This window comes from Talpa europaea, assembly GCF_964194135.1.
Source record: "Talpa europaea genome assembly, chromosome: 4".
NCBI classification, from domain to species: Eukaryota; Metazoa; Chordata; class Mammalia; order Eulipotyphla; family Talpidae; genus Talpa; species Talpa europaea.
The window spans coordinates 70,820,667-70,840,297 of record NC_140070.1 but is presented as its reverse complement, the minus strand read 5'-3'; the positions used below and the strand labels follow the sequence as shown (position 1 = coordinate 70,840,297).

The window sequence follows — 19,631 nt, the reverse complement described above, 5'->3', positions numbered from 1 at the left end:
GGAGATCCCTGCTGCTCCTTTTCCAAGATGTTAAATATAGGAAATTTCCTATGTGTTCTAAATATGTGGGTGTAGGGTAAATGATTTTCAGGCTTTTCTGCCCTCTGCCATTAGGATTGTATGCCTGATGGGGGCTCCTGCATTTTGTTACATTGTTATTTCCAGTTGTGTTGTTTACTCTTGTGGGCCATGGCTGCGGTATTGATATATTCATCAAGAGAAGCGGAGGTAAGAGAGAGAAAGAAGAGGAGAGAGAAGGCCAGAGAGCCCAGAGTGAAGACTTGCCTGGGGCTTGGAGACCTGGCGGCCTTCTGGCCCTCCCCACACCCCTTCCTGCTGTGTACCTGGTTTCTGCACTACATGTAAAAGCTCAATAAAAGCCTGCAAAAGCCACCAAGGGCTCCAGGACTCCTCCTTTACCCGTCTGCTCTAATCATAGAAAACCAGCTCAGGGCCCTTCTTGGCACAACAATGGGTATATGTCTATGTATGAAATTCTAATGCTGGCCTCCCTGGTGGCAAAGGGGTTAAGCACAGCACTGTGAAGCTATCCACAGCCTCTGCAGCATGAGTTCGATCCCCGGCTGGCCAGAGAGCTATCCACATAACGCAGCAGACCTCTCCTATCACGTCCACTGCTCCCCTCAGCAGTGTATTTTAGTCAGTCTGCCTGTTCAGTTCCCTGCTGAATCCTCTCACTCCCCCCCCCACCTCTGGCCTGTACCCCAGTTCTTATAAGCATAAATAAATCTTAAAAAAAAGAAAAGAAATTCTAATGTGAAAGGCACTAATGGTGTCATAATTTTTTATTATTCTTACCATTATTATATGTATCTTAATGTGGTCCACTCACACTTTTTTTTCAGAAAGTGTTTATTCAGTGTTTTATTATTTTATATTCTGGAGCCCTTTATTTCAGAAATAAACAACTAATAATAGTAGCTGACATATAAAGTTTAGTACAAAGTGGTCAAAAATTCTAAACCCACTATCAAAATACATCTTGTTAAAATACAGTAAAATCTCTTCTTGTTAAAATAAATGAACATGTTACCTCTGGGCATTTCATTGGCAGGGAATTTACAACATAAAAACTAATTCATTGGTTAAACTTATTGTGTTATAAGTGATTTTTGAATTTTTTGGTTTTCTTTTATTGGGGACTGGAGTTCATTGAATGGCAGAGGTATCTCCTCACACATTTCTGTTATGATATGCTCTAATCAAATTATGATTTGCTTTCTTCCTATTGCACTAATAATTAATAATGCAATCTTTTTTTGAAAGATATGTAGAATTTGAATCAATACTACTTCAAAAGAAATAGTCATTGAGGTGAGGAAATTTTGAACGGTATAAAAGGGAATGTTTTGGTTAATATAGAATAATTCATTTGTCTGTGTATCCCCATGAATTCCATGAACATCTATGCTCAACAAAAACCCTATCAACAAATGTTCATTTGTTTTTAATAGCCCCAAACTGGAAATAACACAGTATCCTCCAATGTATAAATGGTTAAACTATGGCACAATGCAACAGTATTCAGCAATAGCTTTCTGTTGTTGAACTATGATTATGTACAATCATTTGAATGATTTTCAAGTGAACTAGGCTGAATAAAAAAGCCAATCCCAAAAGATTACATTCTATGTGATTTTGAATCATTCTTGAAATAACAAATGGTAGAGATCAAGAACAAGTAAGACATTGGGAGAGGGTTAGGTAGTAGGGATGTCTAAAAGTCATAGCCTAAGATTTGTGGTAATGAAACAATTATAAGTCTTGAATATGATGGTGCCTACATAAAGCTACATCTGACAAAATTGCACTGAAACACACACACACACACACACACACACACACACACACACACACACACACACAAATGAATGTATAGCTGCTGAAATCTGAATAAGCTCCGTGGACCATACCAACCAATTTTCTGGTTTTGTTATTGTATTATAGCTATGTAAGATATCAACACTGAAAGAGGATGAAGGATGCATGGATATCCCTGTACATTTCTTTGAAATTTCCTGTCAATCTATCATTATTTCAGAAGAAAAGATTTTAAAAGTAGACCAAATGGTATCAACTTTTCTGAACCTATCAGGGCTTCTACAATTATCAATCTGTGGCTAATCTTGTTTCATTTTCCCATACTTCTCCTTGACATTATTTTCAAGCAATTCTCAGACACATCATTTTATCCATATATATTCCAGTAAAAGAATCTTTATTTTTATATGTAACATAATTCTACAAATTCCACATAATTCTATGAATAAATTTAGTTTAGTAGACATCTAACTCCTAGACATTTTGCCTTTTTAATCTATCAGAGTTCATTACCTCAGTTCATTAACCTATATTATTTTTTCTTCTTTACAGGTGCTGCTTTTCCAGTCTTCTTTCCTTTCTTATCTTTTGGAGAATTCTTTCCTTTCTTTCGTGATTTTAGTTCTTCATATTGTCCAAGCCCTTTCCGTACCATTATTCCACGCCACCATGCCTGAATCTGAAAGCAAGAGAAACCAAAACAGCATCAGCTATAGATGGAAAGATTCTATTTCATTCTTCTGGCATGTGGTCTTAAAGATGTGGAGAATGCTATGGATTGGAAATCCAAACCTTATTTCCTCTCTTTCTCATTTGGCCAGTCATCCAGGCGAATTAAAAAAAAAAAAAGTATTTAGTGCTTTTATGTGCCAGGCACTATTCAAGACATTTGGGAAACAGCAGTTAGATACCAGAGTACTGAGTGGAATTCACGTTCCACTGAGGGGAAGTGCCAATAAGCACATGCATGTATAATTTGACAGATGGTGACAAGTGTCACAGAGATGACAGTACCTAGTTAGGAGAATAGGCAGCATCTGCCTCTGCCTTCCTTCTCTTTTACTGAACTATCTGTGCTCTTAGCCATAGCCTGCCCTCCTTTGTCTTTGAGATTCTATTCCTTCCTATCATAGGAACATCCCTCCTCTAATAGACTATTCAAACCTTCCAATGACTCCCTCTCTGTTTCTCTTAGAGTAAAAGCCAAAGTCCTTACAATGGTCTGCAAGGCCCTGTCTGATCTTCCCTTTCTTACCTTATCGCTCTGACCCATAATTACACTCCCTCTTGCTCACTCCACGTTAGTCACGCAGGCTCCTCAAGGCTCAGTCATACTTCCTCTGGAACACTCTCCCCAATATTCAGATGGTTCATCCATCCCTTTCTTTCTTCAAGTATTTGCTCAACTGTCTTTGCTATAGAATAAACTATGGCCTTCCTCTGCCGCATTCATATGTTGAAGCCCTAACATCCTGTGTGGCATTTGGAGACGGGACTTTGGGAGTTAATTGGGGGGGAGAGGGGGAAGGGATGTTTGCTGTTTCTTTGTCATGGAAGGTCACAGCAAAAAGGTGTCCATCTACAAGCCAGGAAGAGAGCTCTCACCTGCAACCTCCCATGCTGACTCCTTGATCTCAGACTTCCAGACTCCAGAACTGTGTGAAAAGAAATTTCTATTGCTTAAGTAGCTTAGTCTATGGTATGTTGTTATGGTAGCCTGAATTTTGGACTGACTAAAATAGTCATCTTTTCAGTGAAGTGTGACCTGACCATCTCATTTAATTTGAAGTAACTTCCCCTATGTGCGCGTGCACGCTCACAAGAATACACACACACACACACACACACACACACACACACACCACTTCTGGCAACCTCAGTCTTCCTTATTTTCCAATATCAGTTATCACTTTCCAAAACAGTATAAAATTTTTGTTTTATATGTCATGTTTTTGTCCCCTCCCCCTAAACTTTAAGCAATATGAGAACAGAAATATTTCTATGTTTTTTTTCCCTGATGCATTTCTAGTGCCTATGACAATGCCTGGCACATGATAGAAGTTCTATAAATGAATGAATGAATGAATGAGATGAGCAGTGAGGTAGGGTGGAGGGTGCTCTTTTAAATAAGGTGGATAAAGGGTAGACTTTCTGAAAAGAAGATAATTGAATGGAGATGGAACTAAGTGAGGTAAGAGTTTTGTCTCTATCTGGGGGGAAGCATCTCTGGGCAGAAAGAAGAGTTAGTGCCTTAACACTGAGGTAGGGACATGCTTGGTGTTTGGAAAAACACCAAGGATCCCATTTACGGATGAAAATGCTAAAATGGGAAAGATGAGATGGGAGTGAAAGCAACAGCACAGTTAGGGTGATGAGATTCCAGAGGATCAGAATTGCCCTCTAGAGGCATTTTGGAAATTTAAGGGGTTTCCTGTCTCAAGGATTAGCAATCTTCAGTTATGTGACATAGACCCTAGTCCAGAAAGACTTTCCAGTGGTGTACAGGCTTACATAGTTTGAAGGCAAAGCTTCAACTTCCATATGGGTTAAATGTACTGGCATGTGAACTCACCTCCCTCATCCCCCTGCATCAGACAAGAGTGTGCTGCCCTAGACTCTAAAAATCTCTGGGAGAAGTGTAATTTGTATTTACGTCTATAATCTAAATTTAAAGGTCTAAATTTAAGAAAATGGTTATTGGTTTCAAAAATTAAAAAAAGAAAAAGAAGGGCCTCCCCGGTGGGTGGTGCAGCAGTTGAGCGCTGGGTTGCGAAGCTGCCCGCAGCCTCTGCAGCACTGGTTCAATCCCTGGCAGCCGGGTGAGGGTCCCACATGGCGCGCAGACCTCTCCTGCTGCCCGCTGCTCCCCTCAGCAGTGTACTTCGGTCCTTCTGCCTGTTCTGCTCTCCCCTCTGGCTCTGGTGAATTCTCTCACCCTCCCTCGCTTCTGACTGTACCCAGTGCTTGTATAAACAAATAAATAAATCTTTAAAAAAAAAAAGAAAAAGAAAAAGAAAAGGAAACTCTGGGACACCAAAAGAAAAGGGGGAGAGGGTGTAGTTCAAAGTAACAGTATTAATGTTAGCCCTAAGGATCAAGTCACCAATATTTTTGCAAGATAAATGATTTCCAATTAAATCTCACACATTCAGAGATATATGAGGCATTGCCATTCAAAACGAAATACAAAATACACGGGGGACCTCCCTGGCAGCCTAGGGGTTAAGTCTCAGTGCTACCACCGCTACTTGCAAAGTTTGATGCCCCACCAGGGAGCCAACCCAACCCAACCCACAATACTGCAGCAGACCTCTCCAGTCCTGCCTGCTGCTCCCCTCAGCAGTGTTATTTCAGTAGATCCACCTGTTCTACTCCACGCTTTTTCTCCGGTGAATCCTCTTACCCCTTCCCTCTCACCCCTCTACCCTGCGTCTCTGGCCTACACCCCAGTTTTTCTATGCATAAATAAATAAATCAATCTTAAAAAAACAAAAACAAAATATGGGGGGGAGCCATTTTGATTTTTGTCAACTTAACTATATGAACAAGGCTTCTCAGTGCTTCATTTGTAAAATGAAATATAGGAGTAGAACTGATGCTAAACCCATATTTATGCAAGGATATAAAAATGACATGAAAAAAACTCTCATTTGTTATATATTTCCCCCAAATTCTGCATGTTAAGTAATTAGATATCAATTTTATAATAAATTTTATGTTGTTTTGGTCAACTTTATATAACTGGTAATTGTAATATGATTTAATATAGAACATTAAGACCCTATAATGACAAAAAATACTTTAATTTTAAATTTTAATTTATGGAAATGTTTTTGTTGCCTAAATATATGAAAGGATGACCTATAAATGACTTGAAAATTAAGTATATCTAATGTATACACATACACAGTATATATAATATATTCAGAATAAACAACATTAAATCAATTCTGAGAGAAAAGAATTGGAATGGAGATGCATGTTCAAGAAGAAAAGAAAACTATAACATTTCTGTCTGTTAAAAAAAGTTTGTTGGAGGGGCGGAGCAACATGGCGGCGAGGAGACGCTGCGAGTAAGATCTCCCATTAAAAAAAGTTAATAGGGAGGAAAAGCAGCAGGTCCCAGTGAGAACTGGGACACGGAAGATAAACGGACGACTCCAGCAAACTGCCCAAAGAAGAAAGTTGCCATAAAAGAGGACGAGAAGGGAGGGAAGCGCAGAACCCTGCTCCCCTCCCCCGCCCACAGAGGCGGCACTCTCTGACCGGCAGAGACGAGGGAAACAACAAACCAAAACGCCCAACAAGAAAAACGGATGCAGCAAGCGGGACTGTGAGTGGAAAGGAACTATTTCAGCCACCACACCCCGTGAACGGGAGCTGAGGCGAACCCTGCAGGATCCACCGCGGAGGTGAGCTCCAGGCGCCATTAAAGACAGCCCCGCCCACCAGGAGGAGACCAGCACCAGCACACAGCCCCTGCCGCCCGGTAAGCTTGCGCGAAAGCGGCGCTCAGATTGCAGCTGCCCAGGCCCCTGCGCCTGCGACCTAGGCTTGCGGGGAGACGGCGGAGGCCCTCCCTGAGTGAGCAGGAACAAGGCGCCCAGGCAGGGGAGCGGGATTCAAAAGGCGCCATTCCCGCGCCACTGATCTGGGCTACAGCCCGCGTCCTGGAACTGAGGGCTTTGGAACTGAGACCCGGGGCACGAAATTAGGGGCGTGGGTTCCCCACGACGGTGGGGCACAAGGCAGACACAGCACCCCAAAGCCGTTGAGGTGTACCCTACCATCCCCGCTCTGCTCCCTGTCCCACGGGGTGGAAAATCAGCTCCCCAAGGGCTCTAGGAGAGATCTCTGGTGCCACCTAGCGACTTGACCCCAGCACAGGCTACTGAAGGAGCTAGTGGCCAGCTGGGGAGTTATCCCACACCGGGCCCCTTCTGAACAAGTAGTCTGAGCCCACAGGGAGAGCGAGCACCCACAGCCGGGGCAGACCAGGCGCGCAGAAGAGTGTGCCTGAGACCAGAAGCGCAGGGAGTGTGTCCCACATCACCATTTTAGAACAGGGACATTTCTTCAGTAAAGACTACCTGCAGAAGGCTTCCTCAGGAGCCAGAGGTGAGCGGGGGAAGTTCGCCCACGCCAGACCCCCTCTGGCCTGCAGTCCAAGCCCAGAGGGGAGCAGGAACCCACCGCCGGGGCAGACCAGGCGCACAGGGGAGTGTGTCCCCACATCGGCATTTTAGAACAGGGACCTTTCTCCAGTAAAGGCTGCTTGAAACTGACAGATGACTCCTGGAAGAACCAGAGGGGAACAGAGAAGCCCACCCAAGATGCCGGCCAGTCCCAACAACACAGTGTCCCAACGCATACGGCAAATTAGAAAACAGACAGTAGGGAGGAGAAGAACCACACGCAACCTAGCAACTCTCCAGAGAAAAAGCACACCACAAAAAGAAAGCCAGCCCCCAGATTGCAACGACAATAACTTGGAAGAATTTCTGAGCCTTCCAGAAAGAGAATTTAAAATTGCCGTGATTAAAAAACTGACAGAAGTCATAAAGGAAAACAATGATAAGGGAAAAATAATCAACGATCAGAAGAATGCAATTGAGTCCCTAGAGAGGGAAAACAATGGTCAGAAGAAAGAAATTGAGTCCCTAAAGAGGGAAGTAAAAGAAATGCAGGAGATCAAAGAATTAATGGAAGAACTAAAGAATTCTGGGAAAAGCAATGAAAGCAGAATAGATGAAATGGAAGAACGAATAAGTAATCTTGAAGACACAGAAATAAAAAGAACCAAAACAGAAAAGGAAAGAGCAGTACGAAGGAAAAAGAACGAAGAAAGACTTCGGGAACTATCTGACTCCATGAGGAAAGGAAATATAAGAGTTATAGGAATACCAGAAGGAGAGGAGAGAGATGTAGGAACAGAGAAAATATTCAAAGAGATAATTGAAGAGAACTTCCCAAATGTGAAGAAGGAGCTGAAAATTGATATACAAGAAGCAAGAAGAACACCAAACTTCCACGACGAAAGGAAAAATACAGCAAGACACATAATAGTAAAGCTCCCAAGAATCCAGGACAAGGAAAAAATAATGAAGCTGGCAAGAGGGAAGAAACAGATAACATTCAAAGGAAAACCAATCAGGCTGACATCAGACTTCTCCGAAGAAACACTACGGGCAAGGAGAGAGTGGAGGGACATAGTCAACAGACTCCAAGAAAACAGATGCCAACCAAGAATACTCTATCCCGCAAAGCTCTCCTTCCTCTTTGAAGAAAGAATATGGACCTTCCCAGACAAACAGAAACTCCGGAATTTCATTGCAACTAAACCCCCACTCCAAAAAATACTACAAGGAGTCCTAAAGCCAGAACCTCAGAGCGACGAATAACAATGAAAGAAGGCCAAAAAAAAAAAAAAAGTTATTAAAAGAATAAATAAATAAAATCAAAGGAAAGACAAACACAATGGCAAATACAGATGTTAACATATCAATATTAACTCTAAATGTAAATGGACTAAACTCTTCAATAAAAAGACACAGAGTTGCAGCCTGGATTAAGAAACAAAACCCAACCTTTTGCTGTCTCCAGGAAACACATTTAGCTACAAAAGATAAAAATAGGCTCAAAGTTAAAGGATGGAAAACAATCCTACAAGCAAATGGACCAAAAAAGAAAGCAGGAACAGCTATACTTATATCAGATAAAACAGATTTCAAACTCAAAAAGATAAAAAGAGACCCCAATGGTCACTACATTATGATCAAGGGGACAATACTTCAAGAAGAAATAACACTCATTAACATATACTCACCAAACGAAGGAGCACCAAAATATATCAGACAACTGTTGTCCTCTCTGAAAACAGACATCAGAGAAAACACATACGTAGTGGGAGACTTCAACACACCACTATCAACAATGGATAGATCAACAAGACAAAAAATAAGTAAAGAAACCAAAGCTCTAAATAAAGACCTAGAGCAATTGGGCTTAACAGACATCTATAGAACACTAAACCCCAAAAAAACGGAGTACACATTTTTCTCAAGCGCACACGGATCATTCTCCAGGATCGATCACATACTGGGGCACAAGACAAACATCAACAGATACACCAAGATTGAAATCATATCAACCATCTTTTCTGACCATGAAGGCATCAAACTAGAAATAAACCATAAAAAGAAGGCAAGGAACTTTCCTACCTCATGGAGATTAAAAACCACACTACTGGAAGACCATTGGACTAATGAGGAGATCAAAGAAGAAATTAAAAAATTTTTTGAATTGAACGACAAGGAGGACACCAATATCCTAAATGTATGGGATGCAGCAAAAGCAGTAATAAGAGGAAAATATATAGCAATAGAAGCTCACATCAAGAAACAAGAAAGAACGCAAAGAAACAACCTAATCTCGAAGCTCAAAGAGCTAGAAAAAGAACAACAAAAAAACCCCAAAACCAGTAGAAGAAAAGAAATAATAAAAACCAAAGCAGAAATAAATGAAATTGAAACTAAAAAAACAATCCAAAAGATCAATGAAACCAAGAGCTGGTTCTTTGAAAAAATCAATAAAATAGACAAACCCCTAGCCAGGCTCACAAAGGAAAAAAGGGAGAAAGCACAAATAAACAGGATCATCAATGAAAGAGGAGAAATCACAACGGACACAGCAGAAATCAAAAGAATAATCAGTAACTACTATGAACAGTTATATGGAAACAAGTTTAACAATCTAGAGGAGATGGACAAATTCCTACAACTCTACAATCACCCAAAGCTAGATAAAGAAGAAATAGAACACCTAAACAGACCAATTACAATTAGCGAAATTGAAATGGTAATCAAAAACCTCCCCAAAAACAAAAGCCCAGGACCTGATGGATTTACAAATGAATTCTACCAAACATTCAGAGACGAATTAGTGCCTATCCTTCACAAACTCTTCCAAAAAATTGAGAAGGAAGGGACAATACCAAACACGTTCTATGAAGCCAACATTACACTAATACCAAAACCGAACAAGGACAACACAAAAAAGGAAAACTACAGGCCAATCTCCCTAATGAACACTGATGCAAAAATCCTCAATAAAATTTTAGCTATCAGAATCCAACAATGTATCCATAAGATAATTCACCACGACCAAGTTGGATTCATTCCAGGGGCACAAGGATGGTTTAACATCCGAAAATCAATCAACGTTATCCAACACATCAACAAAAAGAAATATAAAAACCATATGATAATATCAATAGATGCTGAGAAAGCTTTCGACAAAGTGCAACACCCATTCATGATAAAAGCCCTTGAAATTCTTGGGATACAAGGAACATACCTCAACATCATAAAGGCCATCTATGACAAGCCAACAGCCAGTATCATTCTCAATGGTGAAAAGCTGAAAGCAATTCCATTAAGATCTGGAACAAGACAAGGATGTCCACTCTCACCATTGCTTTTCAATATAATACTGGAAGTCCTAGCCAGGGCAATAAGACAAGAGAAAGACATCCAAGGAATCCAAATAGGAAAAGAAGAAGTCAAACTATCACTATTTGCAGACGATATGATATTATACATAGAGAACCCCAAAAACTCCACAGAAAAGCTAATTCAACTCATCAATCAGTTCAGTAAAGTGGCAAGATACAAAATCAACACGCAAAAGTCAGTAGCCTTCCTATACACAAACAATAAATCTGAAGAAGAAGAAATCAAAAAGACCATCCCTTTTGTTATTGAAACAAAAAAAATCAAATATTTGGGAATAAATCTAACAAAAGAGGTAAAGGACCTATACAAAGAAAACTATAAAACACTGTTAAAAGAAATAGAAGAAGACACAAAGAAATGGAGAGACATCCCCTGCTCATGGATTGGAAGAATAAACATTATTAAAATGGCCATCCTTCCAAAAGCAATATACAGATTCAATGCTATTCCAATCAAAATTTCAATGTCATTCTTCAAAGAAATAGAACAATTATTGATGAAATTCATATGGAATCACAAAAAACCCCGAATAGTCAAAGCTCTCCTGAAAAAAAAAGAAGGGAATGGAGGCATCAGACTCCCAGACTTCAAACTATACTACAAAGCCATAATCATCAAAACTGCATGGTATTGGAACAAGAACAGACATACAGACCAATGGAATCGAATAGAAAATCCAGAAATAAACCCACAGATTTATGGTCAACTAATCTTTGACAAAGGAGCAAAGACTATGCATTGGAGCAAAGAAAGTTTGTTCAATAAATGGTGCTGGGAAAACTGGGTCGCTACATGCAAAAGAATGAAGCTTGACCACCACCTCACACCATACACAAAAATCAACTCAAAATGGATTAAAGAACTAGACATAAGACCTGAAACCATAAAATATATAGAAGGAAATATAGGCGAAACACTACGTGATTTGCACATCAAAGACATCTTTACAGACACATCACCCAAAGCAGTGATAGTGAAGGCAAAGATAAACAGCTGGGACTATATCAAATTAAAGAGCTTTTGCACAGCAAAAGAGACAATAACAAAAACAAAGAGAAACCCCACCAACTGGGAGAACATTTTTGCACCCAACACTAATGATAAAGGACTGATCACAAAAATCTGCAAAGAGCTGATGAGACTCAACAACAACAAAGAAAATAATCCAGTCAAAAAATGGGCAGAAGAGCTTAAAAGAAACTTCTCTGAAGAGGAAATGCAAATGGCCAACAGGCCTATGAAAAAATGTTCAACATCACTTGTCATCAGGGAAATGCAAATCAAAACTACCATGAGATACCATCTTACACCAGTGAGAATGGCACATATTAAAAAAACTAGCAACAACAAATGTTGGCGAGGGTGTGGAGAAAAAGGAACTCTTCTGCACTGTTGGTGGGAGTGCAAACTGGTCCAACCACTGTGGAAAGCTGTGTGGAGATTTCTGGACCTACTAAACATAGAGCTTCCATATGACCCAGCAATTCCACTCCTAGGTATTTACCCAAAGGACACAGAAACATCAATTCCAAAGAACACCTGCACCCCTATGTTTATAGCAGCACTGTTTACAATAGCTAAGCTTTGGAAACAACCCAAATGCCCAAAAATAGATGACTGGATCAAGAAGATGTGGTACATATATACCATGGAATATTACTCAGCATTCAAAAAAGATAAACACATGCAATTTGCTGCAACATGGATGGCGCTGGAAGGGATCATGCTCAGCGAAATAAGCCAAAAAGAAAAAGAAAAATACCGGATGGTCTCACTCATAGCAGGAATCTAGAAAACTTAAATAAGGGACCAGGAAAATGAATAACTATAAGAAAGTGAAAATCAAAATCAACAAAAAACTATGAACCAGAGACACTTTTAGGGGGACGGGGGCGGGAGGGGAGGGATTGGGGTCAGAATGGGGGGCTGCAATTGTATGGGGAATATAACAATAAAATTTATAAAAAAAAAAAAAAAAAAGTTTGTTGGGGTCTCCCTGGTGGCGCAAGGGGTGGGACACAGCTTGGGAAGCTGTCTGCAGCCTCTGCAGCTCGAGTTTGATCCCCGGCCAACCAAGGAGCTACTCACATGGCGCAGCAGACCTCTCCTGACTCGCCCACTTCTCCCCTCAGCAGTGTATTTCAGTACATCTGCCTGTTCTGCTCCCCACTCTGCCTCTGGTGAATCCTCTCACCCACCCCCGCACCTCTAGCCAGCACCCAGCTCTTGTATGCATAATAAATAAATCTTTAAAAAAAAAGTTTGTTCAAGTATTCTGTAAATTCATATTAACTAATTTATATCAAGTCAGAAAGGCATTTAGGTTCCATAGGATACATTTAACAGTTCTGTTTCAAGATGGCAATATTTTTTAGGAAGCAAATTCTTTGCAATGATTTAAACTTAGTGGCAAAAAATTGAAAATATCAATTTAAAAATGTGCAAGAGAGCACATGGTTTTTCAAAATGCTTTTAAAAACTATGCAAAAAGTTACATTTTTCATTCTTCCAGTGCAGTTGTTCCTGAATATATATATATATATACTGATATTTTAATATAAATTACTTTTTTCCCTTTTATGATGCAGCTCAGGCATTATTTTCATTTATTAAAATTATGGATTTTGGTAAGTTATATTATCTATAAATGTCATTTCAAAAGATTAAAGGAAGTATCACATAATATTTATCACAATAGGGATATTGTTAAATCTGATGTGACTGAGGGCCATTGATAGACAGTAGTGCAGCCCAAAGTCTGACTCTTATTCCAGTACAACAAAAAATCATCAATTTCAGCAGAGAGGTGACAAGATATCATTTAAGTTTTATCAGCATTAGCCTGACTGTAGAGTAGAAGGTACACTGTAAGGGTAGTAGGTGTGGGAATAGGGACACTAGTTATCCTTATCTGTCTGGGATATTCACATCACCATGGACTTGGTGGACAAAGAGAATTACAAAACTTTTATCCTGTTGATCCTAGTCAGTGGCAAAGCAGAACTCTGGTCTCCAGAACTCTGATCCATAAATGTTTTCATTTCTTAATCTTCAGCCTTATCTTATGACTTTGTTAATACAATTGACCAGTGAACAAAGCCAGGCTTAGGGGCACCAACCGCCAGCAAAGGAAAATCCATGTCTCTGCAGTTTCACATCTGAGGATTCAACCCACATGCTGGGTTGGGTGAATCCTTGAATGTGGAACTTGGGGACAGAAAAAAAATCCTCGTATAAGCAGAATCCTGCAGTTCAAACCTGTGTTGTTTCAAGGTCAACTATACAAACTTTTCACTCCAGTGAATAGTTCAAGAACTTTAGATCCTTTTGGGATTTAAAGTTTTGGGGGATTTTGCCCATCAGTTATCTTGTTACCTGATAAAGAGATAAAGAACACAAACGACAAAAATGCTAGGATGATATTCAAATATCTCTTGCTTAGTCCCAGGGATATAAAAGTAAAAACCTACTTTCAAGTAGGACAAGGTATAAGTGTGCAAGGGGCAGCCCCACAGGGTAATCTGTAATGTGTTTGACACTAACCAAAGTGTCTCCAAAGCTACTATGAATGTGTGCTCAAGAGTTTTTGTCACTTTTACCTTTGTTGCCATCTTGTTCTTCTCTCTTTTTTCCCTAAGATATGCCCATATGGCCTCGATGCCTTTGCTGCACACTTCTATTGGGGGTTCTTCCAAGGGATTGTCAATCAGTGTCAGAATTTTCAGATTCACTAGAGAATCCAAATTCTCTGGAAGATCCGTGATCTTGTTGTCATCAAGAAGTAATTCTTTCAAAGCTGAAATGATTTTTTAAAAATATGGACTTAGGGCCTCCCTAGTGGCACAAGGGGTTAAGCACCGCACTATGAAGCAATCCGCAGCCTCTGCAGCATGAGTTCGATCCCGGGCCTGCCAGGGAGAAACCCACATGGTGCAGCAGACCTCTCCTGTCTCTTCCGCTGCTCCTCTCAGCAGTGTATTTCAGTCAGTCTGCCTGTTCTGTTCCCCACTCTGTCTCTGGTGAATCCTCTCACCCCCCATATCTCTGGCCTGTACCCCAGCTCTTGTATGCATAAATAAATAAATCTTTAAAAATATATTGATTTACTGTAAGAACAAACAAAATTAAAATGTGCATTTTTTATATTTTATTTTATATATTTCTTACATCATGTTTTCATTTTTGCACAATGCATGCATTTTCATTTTTTAGTCACACTTTGCAATATTTGTTTCCTGCTGTGCCATGTAACAAAAGACATCAGATTAATGAAGCAAATTAAGCTCTCTTTTTCATATCTTCTTTAGAGAAATTCAGACTTGCTGGAGCCAGTGCAAATATGCATCAGAGACAGGAAAACTTTAAATACTAAAAATATTTTGAGAATGCTACATTCCTCTAGTGACCAAGGATTGGATAGAAATCTAAGGTCAGGAGAACTACTAAGTACTGCATACCTACCCACTGCTTGCGATCACTGAATGTCTTGTGGGTAGGCAACAGCTTTCACTCATATTCCTTCATCCTTCTTTCATTAAAAAAGAATAGTCAAAGTTTAAAAACATATCTATAAACCCAAAGATTGAGCACACTAAGGTAAAAAAATAATTTTTATCTGGACTTCTGGCCTCAGCAAGAGCTCAACAAAAACTTGTTAAGTGGATGGATGGATTGAAATACAAAATGGGTTTAGATTAGTGAAAAATGTTTGGGTATTTAAATATGATATATGATTTTTAATGTCAATCTTGTAGATCCAAGAGCCACCCCCCCACCACCACCAGTCTTTGCTGATTTCACTACTCTGGATAATACTTTTCCTTTTATTCTAGTGACTTAGTGATCTAATACAAAGTTACTACAAGAAATCCTAACTCCAAACTCTAGCATACAGCAGGTAGTCAGTTAATCATTGTCAGTAGTGTAATGACTATATGGATGAATGCTAATTTTCTTAACAGTTACTCTTTTCTTTTCTATTCTCAATATGGATTTACTGAGTTTGTGAGATTCTTAGCTCTATTAATCAGGGACATGGTCTTCCCTACATTACTAGTGAGCCCTTGAAAGAGGTGATGGGGTAATGGTAAGCTCTCTAAATACAGAGATTGGTATTTAGTAAAGCAGGAAAGCCTTCATGGTAGGAAATACTGGTCTCAAACTCTACGAAGGCCGCAGATCTACAACAGGTCCTTGAATAATGTCATTTCCCTCAACATCATTTCATTGTAATATCGATAAGAAAAAAAAAACACCCGATTCCCCTCTGGGGCCATTGTGTGGCATTTGCACGTTCTCCCATGCCTGCAAGGCTTTTCTCCGGGTACTCCAGGTTCTTTGCACAGCTCCAAGATGTACACAGTGGATCTTCGACATGTCTACATAATCTGGGTGCTGTGAGCGTGGGTGTGAGCACACCCTGGGAAAAGGGGCATCTTGTCTAGGGTTGGTCCCTTCCTTGTGCCCTGAGCAGCCAGGATCAGCTCTAGCCACCCATGACCAGAATAAGTGGTCTGGAACACCAAATAATACAAGTTATAACTTAATATTAGAAGTCTTTATTTAATATGAGTCTTTATTTAGAAGACTCAGTTTTGACCAGAGACATGCTGTAGGAACTTAACTCTTGTTAGCCTATGATAAAATTGGTTTCATTATAAACTATTTATCTTAAAGTTGTAATTTCCAAGAACCTATCCATGGTACTAAGCATGGACTTACTGTGCTAAGACACCTTACCTTGTGCATGACAAATGGCATCTGGAAGTTTCCTAAGCAAATTGTGGTGGCAATCAAGGATTGTCAGGTTGGGCATTGATCCCAAGGATGCAGGAAGGTACTCCAGATCATTGTTCTCTATATGCAGTTCTTTAAGATTCTGAAAGAACATGAGAGTATGCTACAATGATCCTTACCTACATAAAATAAGTTAATCACCAGAATCACCAATGAATTCCCATGCTCTTTCTGTGGGGATATTATGCATTGGGATAAAAGCAAACTCGTATTTAAAGGACCGGCATCTGGTCAGAATGTACACTGGTCCAACCACTATGGAAATCTGTGTGGAGGTTCCTCAAACTGCTAAAAACGAATCTTCCCTATGATCCAGCAATTCCACTCTTAGGTATCTACCCAAAGGACACAAAACATTAATTCAAAAGGGCTCCTACACCCTATGTTTGTTGCAGCACTATTTACAATAGCTAAGCTATGGAAACAACCCAAGTGCCCCAAAATAGATGACTGGATCAAGAAGATGTGGTACATATACACAATGGAATATTACTCAGCGATCAAAAAAGATAAACTCATGCCATTTGCAGCAACATGGATGGAGCTGGAAGGGATCATACTCAGTGAAATAAGCCAGAAAGAAAAAGAAAAATACTTGATGGTCTCACTTATAGGAAAAATGTAGAGGATCCAAATAAGGGGTGGGGGAGGGAAGAAATTATAATAAAGTGAAAATCAAAATCAACAAACAACTATAAACCAGAGACATTCTACAGGAAGGGAGAAGGGAGTAGGATCAAAACAGGGGTGGGAAAAGCACAAGGGACTACGGTGATGGTACATGGGTGAATTGGTGGTGGGAATTTCGGAGGGATTATAACCGAGATGAGAAAACATACATTGTACAAAAATGAAGACCCATGTAAAAAATACATAAAATAAAAAAAATATATAAAAAATAAAGGACCAGCATCAAAAAAAAAAATCAAATGTTGAGTAAAGTCATTAGATGTGGTTCCTGATTCACGCAGGGGAAAGGAAAACTGGGAGTCTACTATTTATTTGCTTCATAAGAATTTTATGGGGCCTCCCCAGTGGCGCAGGCAGTTGAGCTCAGCGCTGTGAAGCTGTCCGCAGCCTCTGCAGTGCCGGTTCTATCCCTGCTGGTCAGGGAGATACCCATATGTTGCAACAGACCTCTCCTGTCTCACCTGCTGCTCCCCTCAACAGTGTATTTCAGTCAGTTTTCCTGTTCTGTTCCCTGCTCTGTCTCTGGTGAATCCCCTCACCGTCCCCCACATCTGGCCTGTAACCCAGTTTTTGTATAAATAAATAAAACTTTCAAAAAAAGAATTTATGGGCAAGACATTTGGATTGTTCAACTACATGCCATTTGTTCCCTTGCAAAAACTAGTTCTCTGTGGTAGTTGCTATAGAATTTTTCCTCAAATATCAATTCCACTTCAGCCATGTGGGTGTAGCCAAAATGTACAGATAATGGATTAACTATTTTTAAACTCTCTGGGCAAAAACTTAATGTTTGCATTTTACCCTATGATTTTGAAAGAGTGTCATGGCATGTCAAGGAGCACAGTGATGAAAGGAGTTCTGTGAAGCCAGGACAAAAGATGGGAGAATTAGGATAAGACCCTTATGTCTCAGGGGAGAGGTACCTCTGCTACACATGCTCAGTGCCATGACCAGGGGTTGTGAAATGGCCCACATCTACCGTACCGTTATTAATAGTGCAGTACCAAGAATGTGCAAAAATAACAATTAGTTGAAGTATGCTTGCACTAAAATGCCAGAGTATGGCTAATTTGGATGAAGTTATGTTGTTGCTTTACTAAGACTTAAGCACAGTACAGTAGGCCGGTCCTCAGCATGAACCTAGTGCAAGCGCTAAATCAATCATGACTTGCCTGCCACCATGCAGGGGGGCATGTCACATTGCCCCATCCAAAATGCAGAATCCGGGCCTCCCCGGTGGCGCAGCGGTTGAGCGCTGGGTTGTGAAGCTGCCCGCAGCCTCTGCAGCGCCGGTTCGATCCCCGGCTGCTCCCCGGCCACCGGAGGAGGGTCCCACATGGTGCGCAGACCTCTCCTGCCACCCGCTGCTCCCCTCAGCAGTGTGCTTCGGTCCTTCTGCCTGCTCTGCTCCCTGCTCTGGCTCTGGTGAATTCTCTCACCCTCCCGCGCTTCTGACTGTACCCAGTGCTTGTATAAATAAATAAAAATAAATCTTAAAAAAAAAAAATGCAGAATCCTACCCACGTCACCTGTACGATTCTTTAACTTTAATATAGCAGAGTTTCCAGGGGCTATTCTTTACAAGTAGAAATCAAGTGGAAAGAAGTATGGATGAATCAATCTCTGCAAATAAAACACGCAAGCCACATAGTAGAAAGGAGAATGGCACGCCATATCCAATAGGAACCACAATAAAATTTTACTAAGGTATGGTTTTGGGGGTTCTGTGGTTTTTGGTTCTGTAAGACAGTGGAAGCCTAAAAGTATCATAATGACTGCTTGTTTGGGAATCTAGTATGGAAGATTCCACTTGCAACCTGCAGGGACACACCATCTTCTCACTATCAGTCAACTTCAGGAAATCAGTGGGCATGCATTTCTTTGCCTGCTCATTTGGGGAGGCTTACCTGTAGTTTTCCAATGTGCTCTGATATACAGGTGAGTTTGACTCCATGATCTTGCCCAAGGTACAATTTCTCTAAAGACTGTAAGGAAAAGATTTCTTCTGGAAATGAAAAGAACTGATTTCCAGTTAGTCCAAGAATCTTCAGTTTTGAAAGTGAGCCAAAGTCTGAAGGTAACTAGAAGTATTCCAAAGAGATGTTTTAAGTCAAGATTATTTTTCACAGTAGAATTTTTTTTTTAATGAGGCAGGCCCTTAAGCACAAAGGAGGGTAATTTAGCAATTCCTACTAATGAAATGTTTACACAAATATTTCCACATAAAGTGCCTTCAATTGTAGTTCTAAAATCTGCACTTTCACTTTTCTCCTGAGCCTTTTCACTTTTCACATTTATCCACTGCTTTAAATTGGACTTTTTCACCTACATTTTGTAAATTTTTCAACTGTATTTCAGTAAATGCTGGATACTACTGAAAGAAAAAGTAAAAAAGTTACTGTAATATTGCCATGATCACATTATAATTAATTTAATTACTGGAAGTGATCAATTTAGGCTTTAATTCTGCAATTTTGATATTTCAGTTGTAATCTCAGTTGGAAGCAAACAATGCAGAATATTATGACTACACCTTGTCAGGTTCTGCCTGCTTGTGAAATGTCAGGGCTTATACGCCCTCTTCAGGAATTAGGGAGAAACTTCAGTCTCCCAGACTTAGGGCTGGAAGGCCTTAAAGAGACCTTCTGTGTGTGAATATGTGGTAGCACCTGGGCCATATTAAACACCACTTCCTGGAGTGAAAAATTCATAACCTTGAACTGATACTTCTAATCATCCGACTTCCTTCCTTTGTCAATGCAACAATAACAACAACGACAAAATGTTGCA

At 40.1% G+C, this 19,631-nt stretch overlaps 1 protein-coding gene across 1 annotated transcript in view; it reads right to left on the bottom strand.

Annotated features, from left to right (window-relative positions):
* Positions 1-2,374: 2,374 nt before the first annotated feature.
* LRRIQ4 (leucine rich repeats and IQ motif containing 4) overlaps positions 2,375-19,631 on the bottom strand; it is a gene marked incomplete at both ends in the record, with an annotated part of 30,824 nt that continues 13,567 nt past the window's right edge. Inside the window, 4 exons of the mRNA XM_084232629.1 lie at positions 2,375-2,521; positions 13,955-14,151; positions 16,095-16,233; positions 18,749-18,922. Coding sequence (XP_084088755.1) covers positions 2,375-2,521; positions 13,955-14,151; positions 16,095-16,233; positions 18,749-18,922 — 657 coding nt within the window. The remainder of the gene's footprint in view (positions 2,522-13,954; positions 14,152-16,094; positions 16,234-18,748; positions 18,923-19,631) is intronic.